Here is a 21,918-nt window from a genome sequence, read left to right as displayed (position 1 = left end):
ACCCTTAGTGGTTTGGAATTTGTCTTCGATTATCTTGATGATATTTTGATATTTTCTTTAAGTTCTAAGGAGCATGCTTAACATCTTTATATAGTCTTTGATCGTTTAAAGAATTTTTGCTTACAGTTAAACATAAGTAAATGTCATTTTTTGAAAACAGAAATTGCTTTACAAGATCACCTTATTAAGAAGGACGGTTCTAAGCACTCGGGTGACAATGTCCAAGTGGTCAGCAACTTTCCTAAGCTCAAGACTGTCCTGCAGTTATATCGTTTTTTGGGCCTCGTTAATACCTGTCGCCATTACCTCCCTAACATGGCTGAAACTCTCGCCACACTGAACAAATGCTTACGTGGATCAACCAAAAATGATAAACGTAAGGTCATTTCAACTCCTAGGGCTGAGGTAGCGTTTGAAAAAATCGAGCAGGATTTGGCTGATATCACTCTTTTATGTCATCCATCTTTTTTTGCAGAAACTCGTCTAGTCACTGAAGCCTAGAATCTGGCTGTAGGTGGTGTACCTGAGCCGCTTTATAAGCGCGTTTTTGAATTATTCACTACGCCTGCCCATCCAAGTGCCAAAGTGATGGACACTATCATCAGACAAAGATATGTTTGGCCTTTTATGCATCGTGATATTAAGGCCTGATGCAAAACCTGTATAGACTGTCAAATTTCTAAGGCATCCTGGGATAATAAAAATAATCCCTGTCAGTTTTCTGCTTTTGATGGTACATTTTCAAAAATCCATGTGGATATCGTAGGTCCTTGATCTCATTGTGATGGTTATTGTGATCTTTTGACGATGATGATTCAAAGATAATTCTACTTTTTCAGTCAGAGGAGTTCTTATGACACTTGAGTAGCTTGTTTCGGCCCTCCTCGTATAATCACTACACATCAGGGGGGCCCAGTTTGAATCTCAGGTGTTCAAGGCTTTGTTGAGCCCAATTAGTACTCAGCGCATCAGGACATTTTCCTATCATCCTGCCTCTAACAGCCTGATTGAAAGTTGGTATCGTGATTTTAAAAAGACACGTGGTGGTAAACAGTGTCAGTGTGCATCTTCTGAGAAGTAAACATTTTTTTTAGCTTTTCAACAAGCATTAAAATGGCGTCTCTTTATTATTGACATTTGTTAAGTGAATTTTTGTGACTTCGCGTAATTTGAAATAGCATGACACTTAGATAAGTTCGTAGAGCTGTTGGTTTTCCGCCAAATTGTTGGCATCTTGATCTTAAAAAGGTGCTGATGTGCCATAACAAGCGTGATTGCCTGAGCCAACTTTCTACTGTACTTATAGGCTTAAGAACTGCTGTACGGTTAGATATGGATGAATCTCCTGCAGAGTTTTTGTATGGAACAACTCTTTACGTGCCTGGTAAATTTTGCTTGCCTGATCATTTCACGCCAAATCCTCAGATCTTTCTAGAAAAATTTTGTGTACACATGCAAAATGTCAAACCCGTTCTGGTGCCCCATAGAAATAAGTCTTGTGCCTTTTTCTTTAAAAAATTAAAAACGTCTTCTCATGTTTCTTTGAAAGGTCCACTAGTTAAGAAATCTCTCGAAAACTCCTACTCTGGTCCACATGAAGTATGTGAGCAAATTTCTGATTTGGACTATAAAATAGATGTTAATGGTTATCCTTGAGTTGTTTTTACTGAGCAGCTCAAACCTGCTTATTTCGTACCTGATGATTTGCAACCTTTAGCTCTTTCTGAATCATTTTTCATTCCTAGTCAGCGTACAGAGCATAAATATGTATTGAAAACTTATGCCAAAAAACAAGTTTCCTTTAGCCCTAAGACTAAGACTTTATTTTTAGTTTCCAAGTTGTGCCTTGGAGTTATTTCTTTTTCATGTTTCTTTTTTTAATTTGTACCTTTTATACTATAAGCTCTATGCGTATTACTCAAGACTATGACGGTTCCTAGTGCCAATTATTGTTTATATTCTTTTATTGTATATAGACTGGCGTGCCTGTAATAATTGCGATCATAGTATGTACAAACTTAACCCACTGTTTGTTAACTTCTTTGAGGCCTGCGTAAGCTGCAATTGGGGTAAGTCAATTTAAAAGTTATAGTCATAACTTGAGGGGAGTTTTGTGAGAATATTGTATTATAACTAGCTGAGTAGTGAGAAGATTCCCGTAGTGCGAAGCAAGTATACTTGTACATTAGTGGGCATAGTTAGTCGAGGGCTAGCCACCTAGCAGAGCAGTCATATCCATATGGTTACCAAGAGTTGACTAAACCTAATTAACAACAGTCTTTTAGTTCTCATTGTAGATCCGTTACATCCTGAAGCAGTACAGGTGATCTGGAGAGAGCACTGGAAAAAGCCAGGGCCAACTCTCCACATGATTAGATGTAGTGGTACCATCTCTTAGTCTAGCCAATAAGTTTTCACCCAACCCTCGTATTTTTTTGAAAGGCAAAAGCACGCTCAACAATTAAAAAAGTAATGGACAGAGGAAGAACAGAGAGAAGATATTAAGCTAATGGAGAGAATGAAAAGGCTTGAAACAAGACTGGAGAAACTTATAAATAAACTCTAATATATGACAGAAAGAGACAAGAGTAGAAGATGAGATATAAGATTAAAAAGTATCGAGTTCAGTCTGAGTTTGTATTTATGTTTAATTTGAAAATAAATAGTGTGAGGAAGAGGGACGATGTGAGGCATTATGCAAGAGATTTAAAGCTTAAAAATTACGATGAAGTAGAGACAATCAGGAAAGAATAAAATTGTTGTAGTTAGGATTAACTCTAGTTTTTATTCAAGTAAACATTATTTTTGAAGTCACTTCGGGAATTTGAACAAAGTGTCTTAAAGTTTTTGATGTAGTATCCATACAAATAGTTGTAACCAGATACAAAAAATTGTACTCAACGAATCATTTAGTAAAATAAGAAGATCAAGGGTCCTAAAGCTTTCAGAGAAAAGACCGTGACAGAAGTTCCAAAAAAAACAATTTCATTTTTAATTAGATGTATAGTCAACTTTGGCATGGCATCTGCTTTCTTACTTCATCGGATGACAAGCCATAAAGTTTTTAAATTGTGTACAATGTTGCATGAAATTGACTGGATATTTTTATAGTAAGCTAAAATTAGAGGAGGAGAGGGAACATGTATGTTCAACAACTGAGACCCAAATAAAGTAATTTCTCACACAGCAGTTCTTTTAACTAACAAATGTGTTTGAGATATCCAGAAACCGTACAAACACATGAATTTTTAACCAAACAAATTAACAAATCTACGTAAAGATGAGCGTGCGTGGAACAAGGCTTACTACCGAATCGATAGATTTAAATAATGGCTATAATACTATAAAGAAGTGGAAAGTACTAATTACTACTACTTGTTGTTACAAGCGAATGACGCAAATAACTCAACAGCCGCTATTGAAGTGGCTTGTACAGAGCGCATAATATATAGAGCTGTATGATAAGTACGGTTGTTGTACGAGTAGATACTGGTAATAGAATAAGTTGGCAGGATCTTCTATCAACTATCTATGAAGCCACTTGTCAGAAATGTTTCATGAGTGACCAGTACATAATTGAAGAATTATTATATCATTCAAACAAATAATTATTTCTAACCAATTCCCACTAGATTTATTAGGTATAATGCATTTTTTAGGGTTTCATAGGGACACCTGTTCTCAGGAGTTATTATAAACTAAAAAAAAAATTTATCTTAAGTAAAGTATTTAGTAAAATCTTGCGTGTACATAAAACAGTTTGGTCTAAATAATTTTGTGTGAGTTCTTATGTAAGTGGTTATTACGAAAAATCTGTGAAGTATCTGCTTTGAAATTTATCTACAACATCTGGTTATCCCAAAAATTATAGAAGTATCAGCAAAGATAGAAACAATAGTGTTATCACATAGTATTTTTAAAGAAACAAAAAGGTATTTCTCGTATTTATGTAAGAATAATCTAGTTAAAAAAATTTTTTTGGTTGTTGTAAATATATTTTTGAACCCTCAAAAAAATACGTAATACTACTTGCCTACATACTTCAATCTTTTATTTTTTATGATAAATTCTCATGAAAAAATTTAGAATGATATTTTTTACATTTTAAATGTAAAATTACTAGTATTGCATGTGACTAATCTCCTTAAATTTGGTGCAAAAAGTTTCTAAAGTCGAAAAGTTCCTTTAATTACTTTAAAACACATATAACTTGACTGTTATTGCATTGTTTTTAATGAACTTGGCTCCAATTTTAGTTCAAAGACTGAAGATATTCAAAGAATCAAGAGAAATATTAAGATATTTAAGTCAGAAAACATCTCCTTTATTTTCATTATTTTAGGAAAAAAGTTCTTAAAAACTTTTTCAAAGCCTTATAGATTGTAAGAAAAAAACACGAAATGTGAAAAATTGCATTTATAACGTTTTTAACATTTATTAAGATTGATTGTTACAACTCTTCATTCAAACTTCAAACATACGGTAAAGATTTTTGTTTAACAATTCAGCTCTAATTATGTTAATTACATTCATAATTATTTATTTATTAAACTTAACAAGATAAATACTAAATTTCCTAATTATTTGTCGTAAAACTAAGAATTTTGGTCCACAGTTACTGTCTGTTGAGATCCGTAGCTCTCATAATTTCTTTTTCTGCATTTGTTTATACCAACTCCTAATATCAGAGATAGAATGGTTTATACTTAAATTCTTAATATTTGTAAGAAATAAAGTAAGCCTAGTGACAAAATAGAATTGTTTAGTTAAGAACGTTTTGTTTAGTATCTTTACTTTGCTAGTCCACCTCAGCAGAACTATGAAAACTATCAGATAGCTTGAATGCACGGAAATTTCTTTTGATGACGTGTTAATAGAAATGAATCATATGGTTCTTAATCGTTTAAAGGTTGACCCAATTGCTCACATTATAATTTTTCAACGTAGAAAACTGGTAACCAGAGTCTCGTATGTTTTTATGCCAACTCAGAGATGACTATTGGATTATAGTTTTGTAATAGAACCAACGTAACTAAAGGACCATAATAAGGTATGGCTATTATCGCTTTTTGTTGACATTAATACAGGTTTGCCATTTGTTTTAGCAGCACATGTCCTTAACGAAAAAACTTTTAACGATTCTATAATCGTCATTATCATGTGTTAAATTCCGTAAAAAATTTCTCCAAACACAATTCATTTGTCTGTAAAATGTATGTTTGTATTACACTGATCAAGCAAAGACCTGTCTACTATATTTAGAGCATTTTGTAGAATTCTGAAGATCTCATTATAAGTTATTAAATACACTAAGCATAATGTTGTTTCTTATTCCATTTAAAAAACACACTTTTTAGAGTGTTCAAGTCTAAAGATAAACTTAAAGTTGTATGACTAGTTGTTCCATTTGAAACCAATCTTGATACGAGATCAATTCAAACTATTGATAAAATTTGTTTACCTCGAGAAATAAATAAATTAATTAATGTTATTTATGGAAAATTTTTTCTGGTCCTTCTATTTTAAGGTACATTCGATTAATTATGTGTTTGAGAAATTCTGAAATTTTTATTTACAATAATTCACTACGACTTAGTTCGTAAATCTAATTTAATAATAAGAAAAACTGGTGTCTGTGCTAAAACTAAACTGTTCATAGAAACTAAAACTTAATGACATAAATTTCTTTAACTAAGATCTCTTTTACTTATAATTTAAAATTCTCTGCACTTTTCTTTAAAATTTAATTATTTTGAAAAACCTAATTTCCTTAAAAAAGATAAGAACAAACTTTCTATACAACCAATACCATGCGATTTATCACTTTTTTTCTGATTCACTTTCTAAGTCGTCACCATCAAAATCTCATTCTCATTGACTGTTGTAGTCATTGATATCTATTATTTCATAGAGGTTTTCTAAGATTCTTAAGCAAATTAAAACCCTGAACTAAGCTCAGTCTAGCTTATCGCAACAAGATCCCCTTCCTATATCTTTTTGCCAAAGAGCGACGTTAATTAAAGCCATGTTTGTCTTTTCCTTGCATCTTCTCGATGTGCAGCTCTGCCTCAGCACGAGCTTTGACTCAATCTTGTTGAAATTTCTCTTGAAGATCTTCTTTTACTTTTTTCTTTTCCAACCTTGGATCATCATGACATCTTATTTCAACTCCAAAAATAATTCGAATAGACTTCTTCCAATCAAGCGTCGATAAGTAACGTTGACCACCTTTTGCAGCTTTCCAATGTGTTCGTACCAATTTTTAGAATCTTTGTACATAAGTTTAGTAATTATAGGAATCATTATACGATTAATATTTTTGACTTACCCATTCCTTTGTGGTATTCCAGTTCAGGAAATGATACTTCTTGGATATTAAATATATTAAGTATTACTTTTATTTTACCCAGCACTTTAGATGTACCTGTGAGTCTGACCAGAAAAATGCAAACAAATTTAGTGAAGGCGTCCACTACGACAAACCAATACTTTATACTGGACTCCAATGGTCTGACATAGTCCACATAGATATATGTAAGGGTTAGTCCACCTTCTTAATTAAATTTAAATATTCTCTTGCTTTTTTCTGCTAACGTGTTCTTTAAATGAAAATAATACAATTTTGAGCATATGATTCAACTTTGAATTGAAGTTTATCGATAAAGTTATCTTTTGGCATTATTTGAATCATCTTACGTCTTCCTATATACGGTTAATCACGAACCATGCGAATTATTTCAATCAACAAAGCTTAGAGTTTAAGCAATCTTCTTAAAGTTCAAGCATTTTTTTGACGTATGAGAACATTCATGATTTAAATTTCCACATTTCCACAATTAAAACAACATCCATCATTAGAATTTGACTTATTCTTTGACGTTAGTTTTGCTTTCACAGCAGGCAATGTGTTGCTCTGTTTTTTGTGAGCATTTTCATGTACTTCAAGCAGCTTTCTCATATTGGTGCTATATTGTATAACCTTATTTGCTGCGCAGTCAGAAGTACCATCGGATATATATTACAGTATTACGTCTTCTGACAGATTTATTCGCAGTCCAATCGTCGTTATATCCTGTACATAGGTGAGTGTGGACTTGCTTCTTGTCTTTTTATTTTTTGCTTAAGTGTGAATATAGCAACTACACCATTATGCGTCCCAGCAAAGTAGGCTAGAAAATAAGTCTTGAACAAAAATCATAACGTGATGCTATTTTCGCGCTATTATCACATTTTTGCCACACCATCAAAGTATTTTTTGCTGTTACTTATGTTTTAGTCACTGTCCACGCATAAACAGTCGACAGCTGATCAATTTTCTCACCCACATCTTTATGGGATCTGCGGCAACTTTACCTGAAAAACAAAGGATCATGCCTTCTACATTTTTCAAGGTTACACACGGTCTTTATCCTGCTGCAAGTGCTAGCTATTTGAGCGTAACCTCAAGCTTTTCTTCCACTACTCATTGTTCCTATGCAGTGCAGCCACATCAGTTGACTGCTCTTGCGGAAGCTTCTCCTGTAATTCTTGAACTCTTTTTATCATCTCAAAAATGGCTACATCGTACTCTCTCGCTCTCTCTCTTCGTTTGGGACATGTTTTTAGTTTGAAAACCCATATTTGTCTCTGCTCAACTGTTGTATACATATTTACTCCTGTACTAAGCTCTGCAACTCTTGGCATATGTAGTCATGTAGACATATATGAACGACTATGCTAACCTACCTAACCTACAATGTATGTTTGTTTATTTATTTATATACATTTTAGTATAGCCAAACTGTCATGTACTGGCACTTGGTGTCTTCTCGGAAATAATGTCTTCTAAGGATCCAGCAATTTTTACATGGTTATGAATTTCAACGTCCGTACATTTCACTGTAATAACTATCTTTAATAATGGAACTAATTCTTGTCTTATCTACCTCCTTCATCTCAATTAATGTGAATCGGCTTAATTTTACACTACAATCTTTAGACGTTGGTTGTCTTATTATTCGTCATCTGAACAAATACATTTAAACACACACATCTTTCATATCATGCCATCGTCTTGTATACTTGATTACTTCATCTGCACTTTGATCAGCAATTCTAAGAGCTTCTACTGAATTATTACATCTTGGTTCTTCAAATTTTTTAAAAAATTTTCTTGATAAACTCCTTTTTAACAAATAAGAAATCTTCAAATTTAAGAAAATATGTGCGCTACTAAGGCAGAGCATGAACATCTTACATTATAAATCGTTAATTTAGTTAATTATTTAAAAATTTGTATGCTGTAAGAAATAACAACAGACACTTTTAAGGACAGTACAAAATTATTCTTGTATGAAAACGTAGTATAGTAAAAATGTAGTAAGAATTATGTAACAAAAATATTGTAAAAATTAAAGCGCCTGGTCAAGGTTAACACAGTTATTTTCGTTAACACTAGTAATAGTATAACTAGTATACATACTAATTTACTCGATGATAATTTACTCATAATCGAAGATGATTGCTCATGTTTCGAAGATATTGTTGAGAATTTTTCTATTTAAATTTTTATCTAATACACTTTGAGACCCATGATATTAAGAGATTTTGAATAATACTTTTCGACATCTGCATGATGATGTTAATTTTGAAACCAATAAGAAATGTTATCAAGGGGTAACAACAGTCATACGGCAACAATATGCTGGAAAAATATCAAAATATCAAAATTGTTAGCTGTAGGTTAAATTTTCTATGGAATCTGAGTACTTCGGATAGCTTCAGAATCATTTAGTCGATTATCTGTTGTACGTACATCTTGTATTAGTAGTTTCAAACAGTTTTCACTAAATAAAAACATATAAGAAGAAAAAATAAAAGTAAGTTGTATACTTAGAATACGAATACTTTACTTATAACATACAAGAAAATATTTCAATCCATGGAAGTAAATGGTTTTTTAATTTCGAGAATGGAAAATTATCCCGTCTCACTCAATATAAAATTATTTTTAGTATGAATATTTTAATAACTGAATTATTATACCTGCGAGTTTTTATAAGAAGCCTATGTGATCTTAAAAAAACTTTTGAGGACTTGAAGCAGTCAGCTTTAGTCCTTTTTGCACCAACTATCTCTCTGTACCCATTCTAATTTCCATGTTTTTTGCGACCCATTCTCAACACCTGCAATCTATTACATAATAGATAGGTACATGAAAAGGTAATTAAAGTACTACACGTGCAAATAATCAGTAATTCATAAAACATTAGTGAATTAAAAATTAGTAATATATATTTAACACTTATTTTAAGTAACATTAAAAACTTAAAACGTATTACAAAGGATCCTTTTAAAAAACATATAAATCAATCAAAAAATAACACATTCAACAAACAATTTCACTTTAATGTCAATTAAAAACGACTCTCCGTAATTTAGTTATTCAAAGAAGTCAACTAAAATAAAAAAGTTTCGATAAGAGACTAAGATTATAAGATGCAGAATTAATTATGCTGACATCAGAGTACAAACACTTTCACGTATAATCGTAGCCATTACTGTAAAAAACAACTGAGACTTACTAATAAATGCTGGTGTACTTACCAGAAATATTTTTTTTTAAGCAAAGCTTCTTATGAAGGGCCCTTACTTGACAAAAAAAGAGGAAAGCGTCGCACTTTTTCTTGCTCCCTATGTTCCTGTTCATCCCATACCACCACATGTTCTTTTGACAGCGAGAGTAGTATATTTGTACTCTTCTTCTTTCTCTCAGCATCAAAAAATGGAGCGAAAATTTGAAAGTGAAATTAAACAAGAATACAAGAAACAGGTTAAATATAGATTTTCAAGATAATAAATGAACCAGAAAAATATCGAAAAACCCCGCTTAGAAATTTTCTACGTAAGCACCCTAGCAAGCATACATTGGTCCTCGTGGGGCAAATACGTTGTGTTAGATGGTGGTACGATGTAACAGGATAAGACCTCAGTCCTACCTAGACTTCCTAGTTTGTCTACATATCGACGTGTGCATGAAAGACTACTACAACTTGACGTCATCCCATTTAAAATAACATGGAATAACGTCATTCTGTGATAGTCTTCCACGCACACGTTGATATATATGTATAGTAATTTTATATACCTACATAGGTACAATTTACAGAATGATTTTACATGGAATTTTCGGAACTTTCCGAAATGTAAAGAAAATAGTTATTATCAGCTAAAAAAATTAAATGATTTATTATGTAACGGGCGGATAAAACTTCGATTATGTTGAAAAATACCTACATTAAGAACTCTTTAATTATTCTCTTTGATCGTTTATTTGGATATTGACCTGTTATGTTCAAATTTGTGTTTATCTACTGTTACTCTCGTATGTAATTGTGAAAAAGAATCAAATTATACAGCTGTCTGGCTATACACTTCAATTTTTCAGTGACCAGATTTACCTTCTTTTATTGTTGCTCGAACCTAATTAACACTCTAAAAGTGAGAAAGCTTGAGAAAGCTAAGATTAAAGAAGCTCTGAACAGTATATATCAAGCGTTTGTCAAAGGTAAGGAATTGTATAATACCGTTACATACTTTGAAAAATCTCAGAAATTATTGCAAAAAGATTGAAGTCATGTAACCTTGAAACAGCATTTATCACGATGAAAGCATTACAATTATCGATTACAAGTACTAAAAGCAAAACCGTAAAAGGTAAAAAATCTTATATCTACTGTTGAAATGCAGTTAACGCAAGAAATATTATGTTGTAAAAACAGTTGGAAATTTTGATGTACGTATTAGTAAACGGTTTTAATCTTTTAGTAAAAAAGCCATACAGTCACACTATGCTTTCTACTCATTAGAATGAAATCACATATTTAACCTTGAATATGAAATTTTTCGTCAAGCTACGAAAAACAAATTACCAGATGCACTAAGGCTAGTTGAAATGAATAGCTTGAAAAAATCTGACCGATTACTTAACTGTCAATTAGATTTGATCTATGTATACGCTACTTTCAAATTGATAATATATATATAGTACTAATGACGTAAATTGTGAATGTTGTTATTGATATGTTGACGTGTTCATCTACTTATGTGTTTGTATTAGATGGATGAGCTGTGAAGCTGAATACGTCCAGCTTGTAATCTTCTACGTCTGTAGCAGGTTTAGTGTGCTTAAACAGGTATTGCGTAATTGTGTCTTTACATAAATAAACAGGTCAAGATTTTTTAATAATAAGCGTTGAGTTGTTGCAATTGTTTTTACCTTCAATATTATTAAAAAAATTAGTCTTTATCAAGTAAGGACCACAACACTTAATTGTTTTTTCAGTAATTTAAAACAATGTAAAGTATTAATACACTTAACCTATTTGTTTTTAATTATTTCTTAAGTGAAATCCAAAAAGTCATAGAATTTTGCAGTTAAATTTAAAATGTATAATAAATATTAAAACATTTCGTTAATAAAATTAGTTTTCAGGTGATAAAAATTTTTATTAAACTTTCAAGGATAAATAATATCGATTTGCTAGAGGTCTGATGTTTTTTTGCAAGCCGTACTACCAGATGTGGTTTTTATTAGAAAATTGGAGCATTTTAGTTGGTGTGTAAAAGAAATAATTTTATACCTTTATGCGTAGTTTTTTATAAGTTAATTTTACGATTGCAAAGATGAAGCTGAGTAATATAAGATTTACAGTTTTTCTATGGTACACCTAAATATATTCATAGTTCATCGATATTTTTTTAATAAGTTATTCTTTTACAATGAATTTTATAATTATCTTTAGTAAGTTTACTGGACATCAACCAAATTTAGTTTCAGACCCATGTTTTACTTAATTTTTTTATGGAACCATACACTGTTAAATATAGACAAAGACATGTGCAATTAGTGTTTATACTTACTTGATTAAGCTGTTGTCTTGAGCCAACCTTGCATTGTGGTGCAGGGGCAGATCTGATAAATTCCAAGCAAGTAGTATTTGTAAGATCAAATACAGGATCTCCTGGGCCAACTTCGACAGAAAAGCACTCTGGATGGCTTCCACCATTTGGTGGGCAGCATGTTAACGAGCTTCCATTTTTACCCTGACTAATTGCAGTGGCTGTTAAGTCATGATCTAGAAACTGTCCAAATACCGCAAGCATAACTGTGAAAGAAGGATTTGAGCTTGGCAACGGGGTGTGCACCTGTAATATAAGTTATTTATCCATGACTGATGCAGTGTCAGGCTAGCAGAAAAATTTTTGTGATTATCAAAAGTAAGAAATATTAGGTACTTGTAAGATAATTTCTATTAAGGTGATAGATTGAAGTTTTTCCTACCCCATTAAAGCCAACGACATTATTCCAAACTTGGGAACTGTGTCTAAAAAAGATATCATTCAAGAAACCCTGAAAATCAAGGCAAGCTCAAAGAGTCCTTCGGGCTTGGTACTTTCCCTGGAAATATACGCCATCAGGTACGTTAACGACTATTTTATCATTTTTAAGGCAACGAATTGACTTCATGTAGTTAATTACACTTAAAGTTCTTTGAAATTGTTTTATGTCTATATTCATCTATTTTATATATGACGTAAATATTAGACACTTGGATTATTTTATATAAATAACTATACAAGGATAACAGTACATTTTATACATGCATTACTTATTATATTTTAATATTTTTTCTTTTAACAACAGTATAAACACTAAATTTGTATGAATATTTTAGAAGTTGCAGCTGTTAAAGTTCAAACACTGTTGAATTAGACTTGATTTAATAGCATTAAAAATTTTTGTTTAGGTAACAGTGACAGCGTACTATAGTCAAGTCACCAGGACTATCCACTCACCACCTATGCATAGGAGTGTATTCCAGCACCTATTGTGCAATTATCCGAGTGATACCATATTTATCATATATCGTGACCGTATCAGGAATACTGCTGTTTACTAAGGTCGATTCTCCCTGCCTGGTACCTCGCATTAAACCCACTTGTCCCTACTTAAGAATTTTAACACTTGTTATATTACATATAGTGTCATTATATATTCTTGTTAATAGTTTCATCATAACTTTTTCAAGTGAAACTTTTTATGTTTAACCGTAAACAACTGCGTGAGGGGAGATGCGTTGCGAAAAAACGTAGGTACCCACCCTGTGGCCTAAACCCTCTCCGCAATCTCCTCTCTTTTACAGTCCCTCCCACTCTGCCTCTCTCTTTCACAGCGCATCCTACTCTACTGTTTACCGCTCCATCGCTCTTTCTCTTGTCTGTAGTCTGTATGCCACTTGCTCCCTTTCCCTTACGCTGGTACTATACCTATAAATAAATACGTATATCATAAGTATGTAAGTATGTATTTTTCTATACGATACAATTAAACACTGAACCAATGTGCTTTCTCAAGCTGAGGTACAGGTATGGAGAAATCAGAAAAGTACAGAAAAAAACAGCTGTACTTTTACTAGAAGTAAAGCATACGTATGCATTTTGTATACACATATACGTGTTGCACATCTCGGTCATTACATACATGTTCATATGTATACATGTATGTAAAAAAATGTGCATAAGGTATTGAATAAGTATAGTACGACAATCTTACCTTTCAAAACAAGAAAAAATGCAGCATCTCAGACAGGAAGCAAAAATGGCAAAAAATAACAACTTTTGGGAACTACATGATCGAGGTGCACAAATGAAGCAGAGTTGGACTATACACAAACATAATCTCAATTATTTCCTGTTTTGACTGTATCATGAAAAGAACAAGTAAGAAAAAATTTTTTTTATTCAGTATAGCATGCTTAGAAACATTAATACAAATATTAACATTAGCTTAGAAGAATGTTTGTTACTACGTAACCAGTCAACATTAGAAAAACAGTCTTATCTTAAAAGGAAAGACAAATAGGCCAAAAATAGTTCCGTGCGTAGAAAATAACTATTGGGGAGCAAAAATATATGAGTAGATAAGCTATGGCAATTCCAGCACAGCTCTCCACCCCTCGTTAGCCCTTCTCACGGTGTGCCCCTGCTTATGGCAGTGGCCCCCTCTCGCGGCGTGCCCCTCCTGATGGCGGTGGCCCCCCTCTCGCGGAGTGCTCCTCCCCGCGGCAGCCCCTCTCCGTCGATGGGTTGGACTCCCCTTGCAGCCAATGGGCGCGCGGGTCTGGCAGGCTTGAGTTTGCGTGCGCTGTTTGAATATCTTGTGCAGATTGTGCACGCGTTGGGTATATGTATTTTTTTTGTAAGCAAATGCGTTGCACGATGATGTAGGACGTGAAAGGGTGAAAAAACAGTTGTTTAACATTTTTAGTGTTTATTTTGGTTAGTCTGTTTATTTTAAATTAAGAAAATTTATATTTACAAAACTAGACTTACAAAATATTTTTAAATTTTATTTGTTCTACCAATAATTATAAAGAATTTTTTTTTTGATTTGCGTTAACAAGAATAAATGATCAAGTATGTGATTCTTTCAATTTCATACTTTTCCCGACTTTGCATCCAATCTTTCATAGCCAAAGCATTTTTCACCGCACATACTGGATCGGAATAAAAGCTGTGATGTTTGCATGGCTCATAGTCTTGTACGAGATTTTTAAGAGCAGGACACCCATACTCTTCAATATTATTGACTCTGAAAAAAAATATTTGTATTATGCGTAAGGAAAAAATTTATTTTTTTATTTTCAAGGTATTTTTATTAAGCTAATAACACATAAAATACGTACTCACATGGTAGTATGTTTTGTAACCATTTTTTCTTTTCACAAACTTTGACACAAACTGTTCCAGCATTAATCAGCATGCGCTCGAAATTGTTTATTCCTTTCATGTGAGAAATATCACTAAAATCCCAGCTTAGACCATTGAAATTAGCTTCTAGCCATTTATTATGTTTTTATATTTTTTTGGTAGGTGATCAAATGGAAAAGGTGGGTTAAGCACAATAACAACTGGCAAAGTATCCTTGTTAAGGTCAACAAATAAAGTTTCTTTGAAAATAAAATATTTGACGAGGCTTTTAAAGCCCTGAAAGTCTACAATGTACTCCATTTTAAAAGAAAAAAGTAACCGATGCTACTCGGTCTAGTGTGATCAAGTGAATGAAGTCAAAAGCTTGATGTGATTCAAAATAGGTACGTTTTAGCTGAACGGATAAGTGCGCATTAAGCATGCGCAGAGGCTTCTACCCCCTCCCAATTTTGTACACCACCTGCAGCGTTGTCGGAGTTTGCGCGCGCCATGTGCAACTGCGCAAAGGCTCCTACTCTTTCCCAATTGTGTGCATGACCTGCAGCGTTGTCGGAGTTTGCCCGTGCCATGTGCAATACTGCTTGAGTTTTCATGCAGCTGATGGGTGAGTGACTTTAACAGCTCCCCTTTACTTTTCCACACGTTGTCAAATTTGCACGTGCCATGTGCCACATGGCTTGAGTATTCATGCAACTGATAGGTGCGCGCCTTTAACAGCTTCCTCTCACTTTTTCGTGCCATGTGCAACACTGCTTGAGTTCGCGGTGCAGTATGCGTGCATTACCTGTAGCGTTGCAGCTTCCTTTCACGTTTTCGTGCCATGTGCAACACTGCTTGAGTTCGTGGTGCAGTATGCAAGCATTACCTGTCGCGTTGGTTAAGTTATTGCGTCTCCTTAGATATTCAATTATTTTGCACATACGATACTCACACAAAAATATATTTTGTAGAATTATGCGCATTGTGTAATAATATAGGATGAGGAATCAAAGGGAAATACTTGTACAAGACTTAATTCATTTTTGCCTAGTGTATATTTGATGAAAAATATGTACAAATACAAAATTTAATTTATAAAATTAATGTAAATTATCCTTAAATAAATTCACAAGTATTAAAAACCTTACAATTGTTAAAATTAAAACGAAACTCTACGACAGTGCTTTTTTTTATCAGGACTGCTTGTTTCGTCCTCAAAACATTTTCTTTTTTTTTCACCGTATTCATGTCATGCAGTTCTGATGAAGACAATAAGTCAATAATACCGTGAGGTGTTCCCGAGAAGTCAACTAATGGTATAGGCTGTGGCGATTTCATAAAGTCAACTTCTATAATCGGTTGTGGGGATCTCGTGAGATCGCATCGAAAAAGATGCTTGAAGACACGTGTCGGTAGAAATAAACTCCTCAGCACCGTCTGAAAACAAACAAATAAACAAATTTCGAAAATTGAAACAAAATGAAATTTGTATCAAAATAAATGTTCTAATTTAATCCTTTACACTACTTACCGAAAAAGGAGGCGAGTAACGATGGTGATAACAATTCATCGTCTAATGGTGTTTCCAACCGTCCAAACATACTTAGCTCTGTGAGCTGTCTTGCTCCTGGCAGGGTGTCCTCGTTGAGAAATGCTTCTTCTACCGAAACAATTTTATTTAGGTGTGGAGAGCATGTTAAAAAGTTACCCTCTAAATCCAAAACAAAACAAAAAATTTACATTTTCATTCATGTTAAATATTTTTATTACATCTTTGAATCTAAGACCTTATTTTGATAAATAAACTTACCAAAAAACGTGATTTCTCGCAGTGGCAATGTAGATGACTGAGCCAGTCTTTTAATGCAAGCACGCATATTAAATTTTTCTGTGTGTAGGACTGAGAGCGATGATGGCGATGAATCTAAATTACCGTTGAAGCCTTGTTCAAATTCCTCATTTAAATCCTGCTCGAATATTTCGTATGCTGGAGGTTGATCCTCTTCATCCTCCAAGTTCTGCACAAATTTCTCGAACACTAAATCCTCCAAATTTTCCCATTCTAGCACTTCAATGTCACTTGAAAATTCTTCATTTACAGAAGCCATTTTAACAGACAAGATATCTACTGTTTAATTGAAGTGTGACTGATATTTTCAACTACCTGTTTTCGACTATTTATTTTGAAGCACAACTTTTTTTTAAAGACTTCGGTACTGCTACTCCAACAATTTACTACTTCTCCATTTATTTTTTCATGCGCAGCATGAAAAACTTAAACAAGAATGGTGGAAATTTGCCGAACTCCCCTCCCTTAAATTTTCACCCACGCTGTATGAGAATTCAATATCCTTGGAGATGGAAATTTGTATCTTGTAGTGAGCCAATGAGAGAACTAGAAAAGGACATAGTTATGCCTTCCCCTTTCTATATGCACATCAAAGGTCTGTGGTTGGGAAGAAGTATCACCTCTCCATAGCATCAAATACTTTAAACCAATAGGAAAATTAGAAAAAGACAAACATTTTTTCCTACTCATTCCATCATATGCAAAATCTTTAACTTATGGAAAGTAGCTTTCCTCTTCCTCTTCCGCCATAGTCTTAGAGAGCAATCCCTGGACCTCTGCCACATGCTTCAGTTTTATTTTTAACATCAGCGACAGCAGCCGAGGAGAGAAAGAAGTTACACTTCAGGATACTTCAAACAACGCATCAACCAACGCTCTCAAGTGTGAAGGTATTTTGTAAGATCTTAATAATTATTTTCACGTGCAACGGCTATTGAAACATCGTGCTTTGAACTACATCCAGACGATCAAACGAAAGCAAAAAATTGTGCGAGAAATCCGCTTACAGATACGATCTGGATTCGCGCGTTTTATAATCCTCTAAAAATGCTTTCGGGGGGCTAGATATATTCTTGATGAAACGAAAGTACTTCGGATTACTTAAAAGATCTTATTAACTTCCATCCATCAGCTACAGCCTTACCAGATAAGATGTTTTCGGTCAGTGCGCATCGCAAGCTTGGACTTTATGAAAGCGCTCGAAGGGATAAATTCCTTCATCGAAGCTTATAATGACAATCAAACGAGAGCAGAGTTCAAAAGGACCACAGCATACTGGAATATAGATATTTCTCTATTGATACTACAATTTTCTTGCTCAGATGAATGAATTCATTGATTCGATTTCCGTTCAAAGAGCATGAAAATATCAATTTTCCTCTGATGCCTAGCCGACTGAAGAACAAAAAAACAGGTCAACAGACGATCCCAACAGAATTACCTAGTTCGTCGTGCATGACTCTCACTCTCTAACTACTGGCTATTCACATGATTCCCCCCATGAGATACACAAGCCCTTCTACCTTTCCCTCAAAAGTACATACAAACAAGTACGTGCGCTCAAGAAAGGCGTCCATACACTTCGCAAGACAAAGCGTGAACTTGACCGCGTAACAAGAGCATCATCCCAAGACTCCCGAGAACGACCAACACGCAGAGCCACCCTTCTCGCGTAGACAAGTAAGGAACAGGTGGAAGAAAGAGGGATAGAACGAGGCTTTGGCGGCGTAATAGAGAGCCGATCAATAGGGGAGGGGGGGCTAGCTGATAGATCGTGGTTAGCCATGCGATCCGTTTACCAGCGCCCTCGAGGGACCTCGGCTACTCTTCTCCACATCCCTCGAGAAATTCGTCTCTTCGCACGCGCTCTGTGGACCAATAGTGATACCCATAGAACTACAGACCACCCATCTCCTCCGAATCTTTGAAACGTCATGAATTCAAAATTTTTAAAAAAGTTTCTCACTTTTCTATAACTAGCAATTTAATTAAATCTTGTAAGTTTCTATACTCCTTCTTTTTCTACAATCATGTGGTTGCAAGCTATTTGATTCAAGATACAGAAATGATGTCTAGACGCAGAAATAATGTCACGAGCTCAATTTCTTTCAACTACTTGTCTTTCTCTTCTCTACCTTTACTTGTAACATTAAGGAAACATTAAAAAAAACTTTTTATTCGACTCAAGACGCAGAAATAATGTTATAAGTTATTTATTTTTCTTAATTAGTTAACTTCTTTTTATTCTTCACCTTAATTTTTTTTTTTTTTTAGTATTTTAAAAAGCATAAAAAAAAAAAATTTTTTCAGCATTAACATGGTGAAAAAGACACAAAAGGGTTATATCAGAAGATATCAAGAACGTCTGATTTTTCGTGCCTTAGGACGCAACATAGAAAATTTAGAAAGGCAGCTCGTAGATGATGATTTTTCAGAAGTAGCAGCACCACCAGAACATTCCCCAGCTGTAATTATGGATCCTTTTCCAGATATACCTTCCACACTACTCAAGGATCCTCTTCCAGAAGTAGTAGTGTCAACAGAGCAACCTATTGCAGCAGCAGAAATACCAATAGAAGTTAAAATGCTCAACATATCAACATCCACAGCAGTAACAGGTACTTTTTATTATTATTTTTTTCAGTTTCTCAACATGTTGTAATACATAAAATTAACTTATTTTGTACTTAATTGTTTTAGATATGCCAATGCAATTCGATAATTAATTAAAACTTTCGCCATCAACATTATGGTGGCTCTCTCAGCAGGATTGGAGTGGATTAATTGACTTGATTGAAAACAGTGATTTCAGTAGACCTCCATCACCCTTATTGCCGACAGCAGCAGCAAGTGTAGTTGTAGAAAATGCAACACCTATACCACTTGCGTCAATGCAACTGCCACTACCACAACAACAGCAGCAGCAGATTTCATCACCGCTGCCGTTACCTGAAAATCATAAGGTATGGTCTCAAGAAGATCAAAATATACTTATGATGCGAGTTTGAATGTCATTGAAAAAAGAAGAAATAAAACTTCTAGATGGAGAACGAAAAAAAATGATTCGTAAAAGAAAAAAAAAGATTGAAAAAATACAGAAGCAGCAGGCTTTAGCAAAAAAAAAAAAAAAAAAAAGAAATGAAGGTGATTGAAAAAAAAAAAAAATGCAGATTTATTAAAGACTTTTATTAAAAAAGAAGAAAAAAAAATAAATAGACGAAAAAATTTAACACCACAAAAATGTATAACTATTGAATGATACGTACTCTAAAAATCTTTTTGTAACCGAATAAAACTTACTTATAAAAAATACTTTTTTTAGGTTTTCGTAGAAATTGGAACCTATAATTTTTAGTACAAGGTTATCTAGATTTTTTTTAAAACAGTTTTTGAATGATTAAAATAATTTAATACATGTTAAAAAAGTTGAACTTGTGATTTATAAATTCAAAACCACCCCCCCTCCATGGGCTGATTTCTAAGGATATTTAAGGGTAGAAATCACCGAAGCAGCTCACTTTTGTGCTGTTGCTTAAGTAGTCAACTTTTTGCTAGCCATTGCTTCGGTTCAATATTTTAAAGATGTGGCTCACTGCATCTGGCCATCGTTTCAACAAACGATTTATAGCGAAGTCGATGCAAGTCACATTCAAAGACTAATAGACACATGTCCTACAACTATCAAGGATAGCGATATTTTTAGTTTAAGGATTATTTGACAACATTGAAAAAACAAAAATTAATATCTGCAGCTGCATTATTAAAAACTGTTTTTCAACTGCTTTATGATTATTTGAAGGTAACAGAGTCGAAAAAAAATATTTATGAATGAACCTGTTGTTTTTGAATCAGATAGTAAACAAAAGCCTAAGGTTTTCGCATCTTAAAGTGGTCAAGAAGATGTGTCGGATTTAGACAAGACATTTAGAAATGAAGATATTGTATGTGTTTAAGGTGAAGGTATAGCAACAGCTTCAAATGATGAGAATGCTGCTGCAGTTAGTCTTGATGATGTTAACAGCGCATTTGAAAATCGTGTTACGATAACTTTCATAGCTAATTTTAAACACTTGGATCTGAAAAAGTTTCTCAAAGATGCTGAACAAAAATTCATTCAACGAATCCGACGATCTCTTGAAAAATATACTGCATTAAAAGTAAATACCACATTGACTGCTGAATATGTCATAATTAAAGATAACATTAAGAATATTGATTTAAAATACTTTAATACAAAATCACAGCCCATTCACCAGACCACTGATACACAACAGTGGTTTGATATAAACGGACGACAGTTAATTGAGAAAAAAATGGATGATTTTCAAGATAAGGAATCTGGCTGATCTCTGCACTCGATTTTAAATTTGGTAGTTAATATTAATAAACTAAATCCTATGCAAGGTAGTTCCTTCATAGACTAACCAGACTACATAAAAAAAAAAAAATGCTTGTGTAAATGTAGTAAACAAAGACAAACAATGCAGTAAGCAGAAATCCAAATCGTGTCTCTAACTATATTAAATATGAAAATGAGTTAAATTTTGATGGTATTGAATTTCCAGTTACCCCGTAAAAAATCATAAAGTTTGAGAATCAAAACAATATTTCAATCAATTTATATTTGAAAAAAAAAGGGTCATACATTTGATATTTTCCCTAATCATTTGACTGCAAATAAAAAAGAAAAACATGTGAATGTATTACTTGTCGAAAGCTTCTATACAGATGATGAAGAATGTAACAATAATAAATGCAACTCGGTCGTAGAGTACAAATATCATTATGTGTGGATAAAAAATTTATCGCGTTTAATACGAAAACAGTTATCTGAGCATCAACATGCCGCAAATATGTGTGATCGTTGCTTTCACTATTTTTGGTCCAAGCGAAAGTTAGAATAAGAAGCTCATGAAGTTGATTGCAAACATTCAAATAAGTATAAAATTACACTGCCTGATAGGAAGAAAAATGAGCATTTACTTGAATTTAAAAATTTTACGTTCAAGAACAGTGTACCTTTTGTTGTATATGCAGACTTCGAATGTTTGTTGGTATCTGTTAATGATGTTCGCGTCTATCAAAGACAGAAAGCATATAGCATTGGTTACTTTCTCAAATTTTGTTATGATGATAGAAAATCAGAATATAAAAGTTTTAGACAAAGTGAAGAAAATAATAATGAAACACCTGCTCAATAGTTTGTTAAGGCTATCCATTCTTTAGCAATAAAATTAGAACATTTGTACAAAAATCCCCTTAAAATCATCTACTTGACATCCGAAGAACAAATAAAATTTGACGGAGCCATTCTATGTCATATTTGCAACCAACCCTTT

At 33.4% G+C, this 21,918-nt stretch overlaps 1 protein-coding gene across 1 annotated transcript in view; it reads right to left on the bottom strand.

The window, feature by feature from the left end:
- The window catches only part of LOC106637469 (immunomodulatory peroxidase), a 412,315-nt gene that overhangs the window by 171,973 nt on the left and 218,424 nt on the right, over positions 1–21,918 (bottom strand). Inside the window, exon 3 of the mRNA XM_089591698.1 lies at positions 11,902–12,186. Within this exon, the coding sequence (XP_089447824.1) occupies positions 11,902–12,186 (285 nt within the window). The remainder of the gene's footprint in view (positions 1–11,901; positions 12,187–21,918) is intronic.

This window comes from Copidosoma floridanum, unplaced genomic scaffold (assembly GCF_036245765.1).
Source record: "Copidosoma floridanum isolate Cflo_tuat_1 unplaced genomic scaffold, Cflo_Japanese_pri ptg000013l, whole genome shotgun sequence".
In the NCBI taxonomy this organism is placed as follows: domain Eukaryota; kingdom Metazoa; phylum Arthropoda; class Insecta; order Hymenoptera; family Encyrtidae; genus Copidosoma; species Copidosoma floridanum.
The sequence above is the reverse complement of the archived record's forward strand: the minus strand, read 5'-3'. Positions and strand labels throughout refer to the sequence as shown.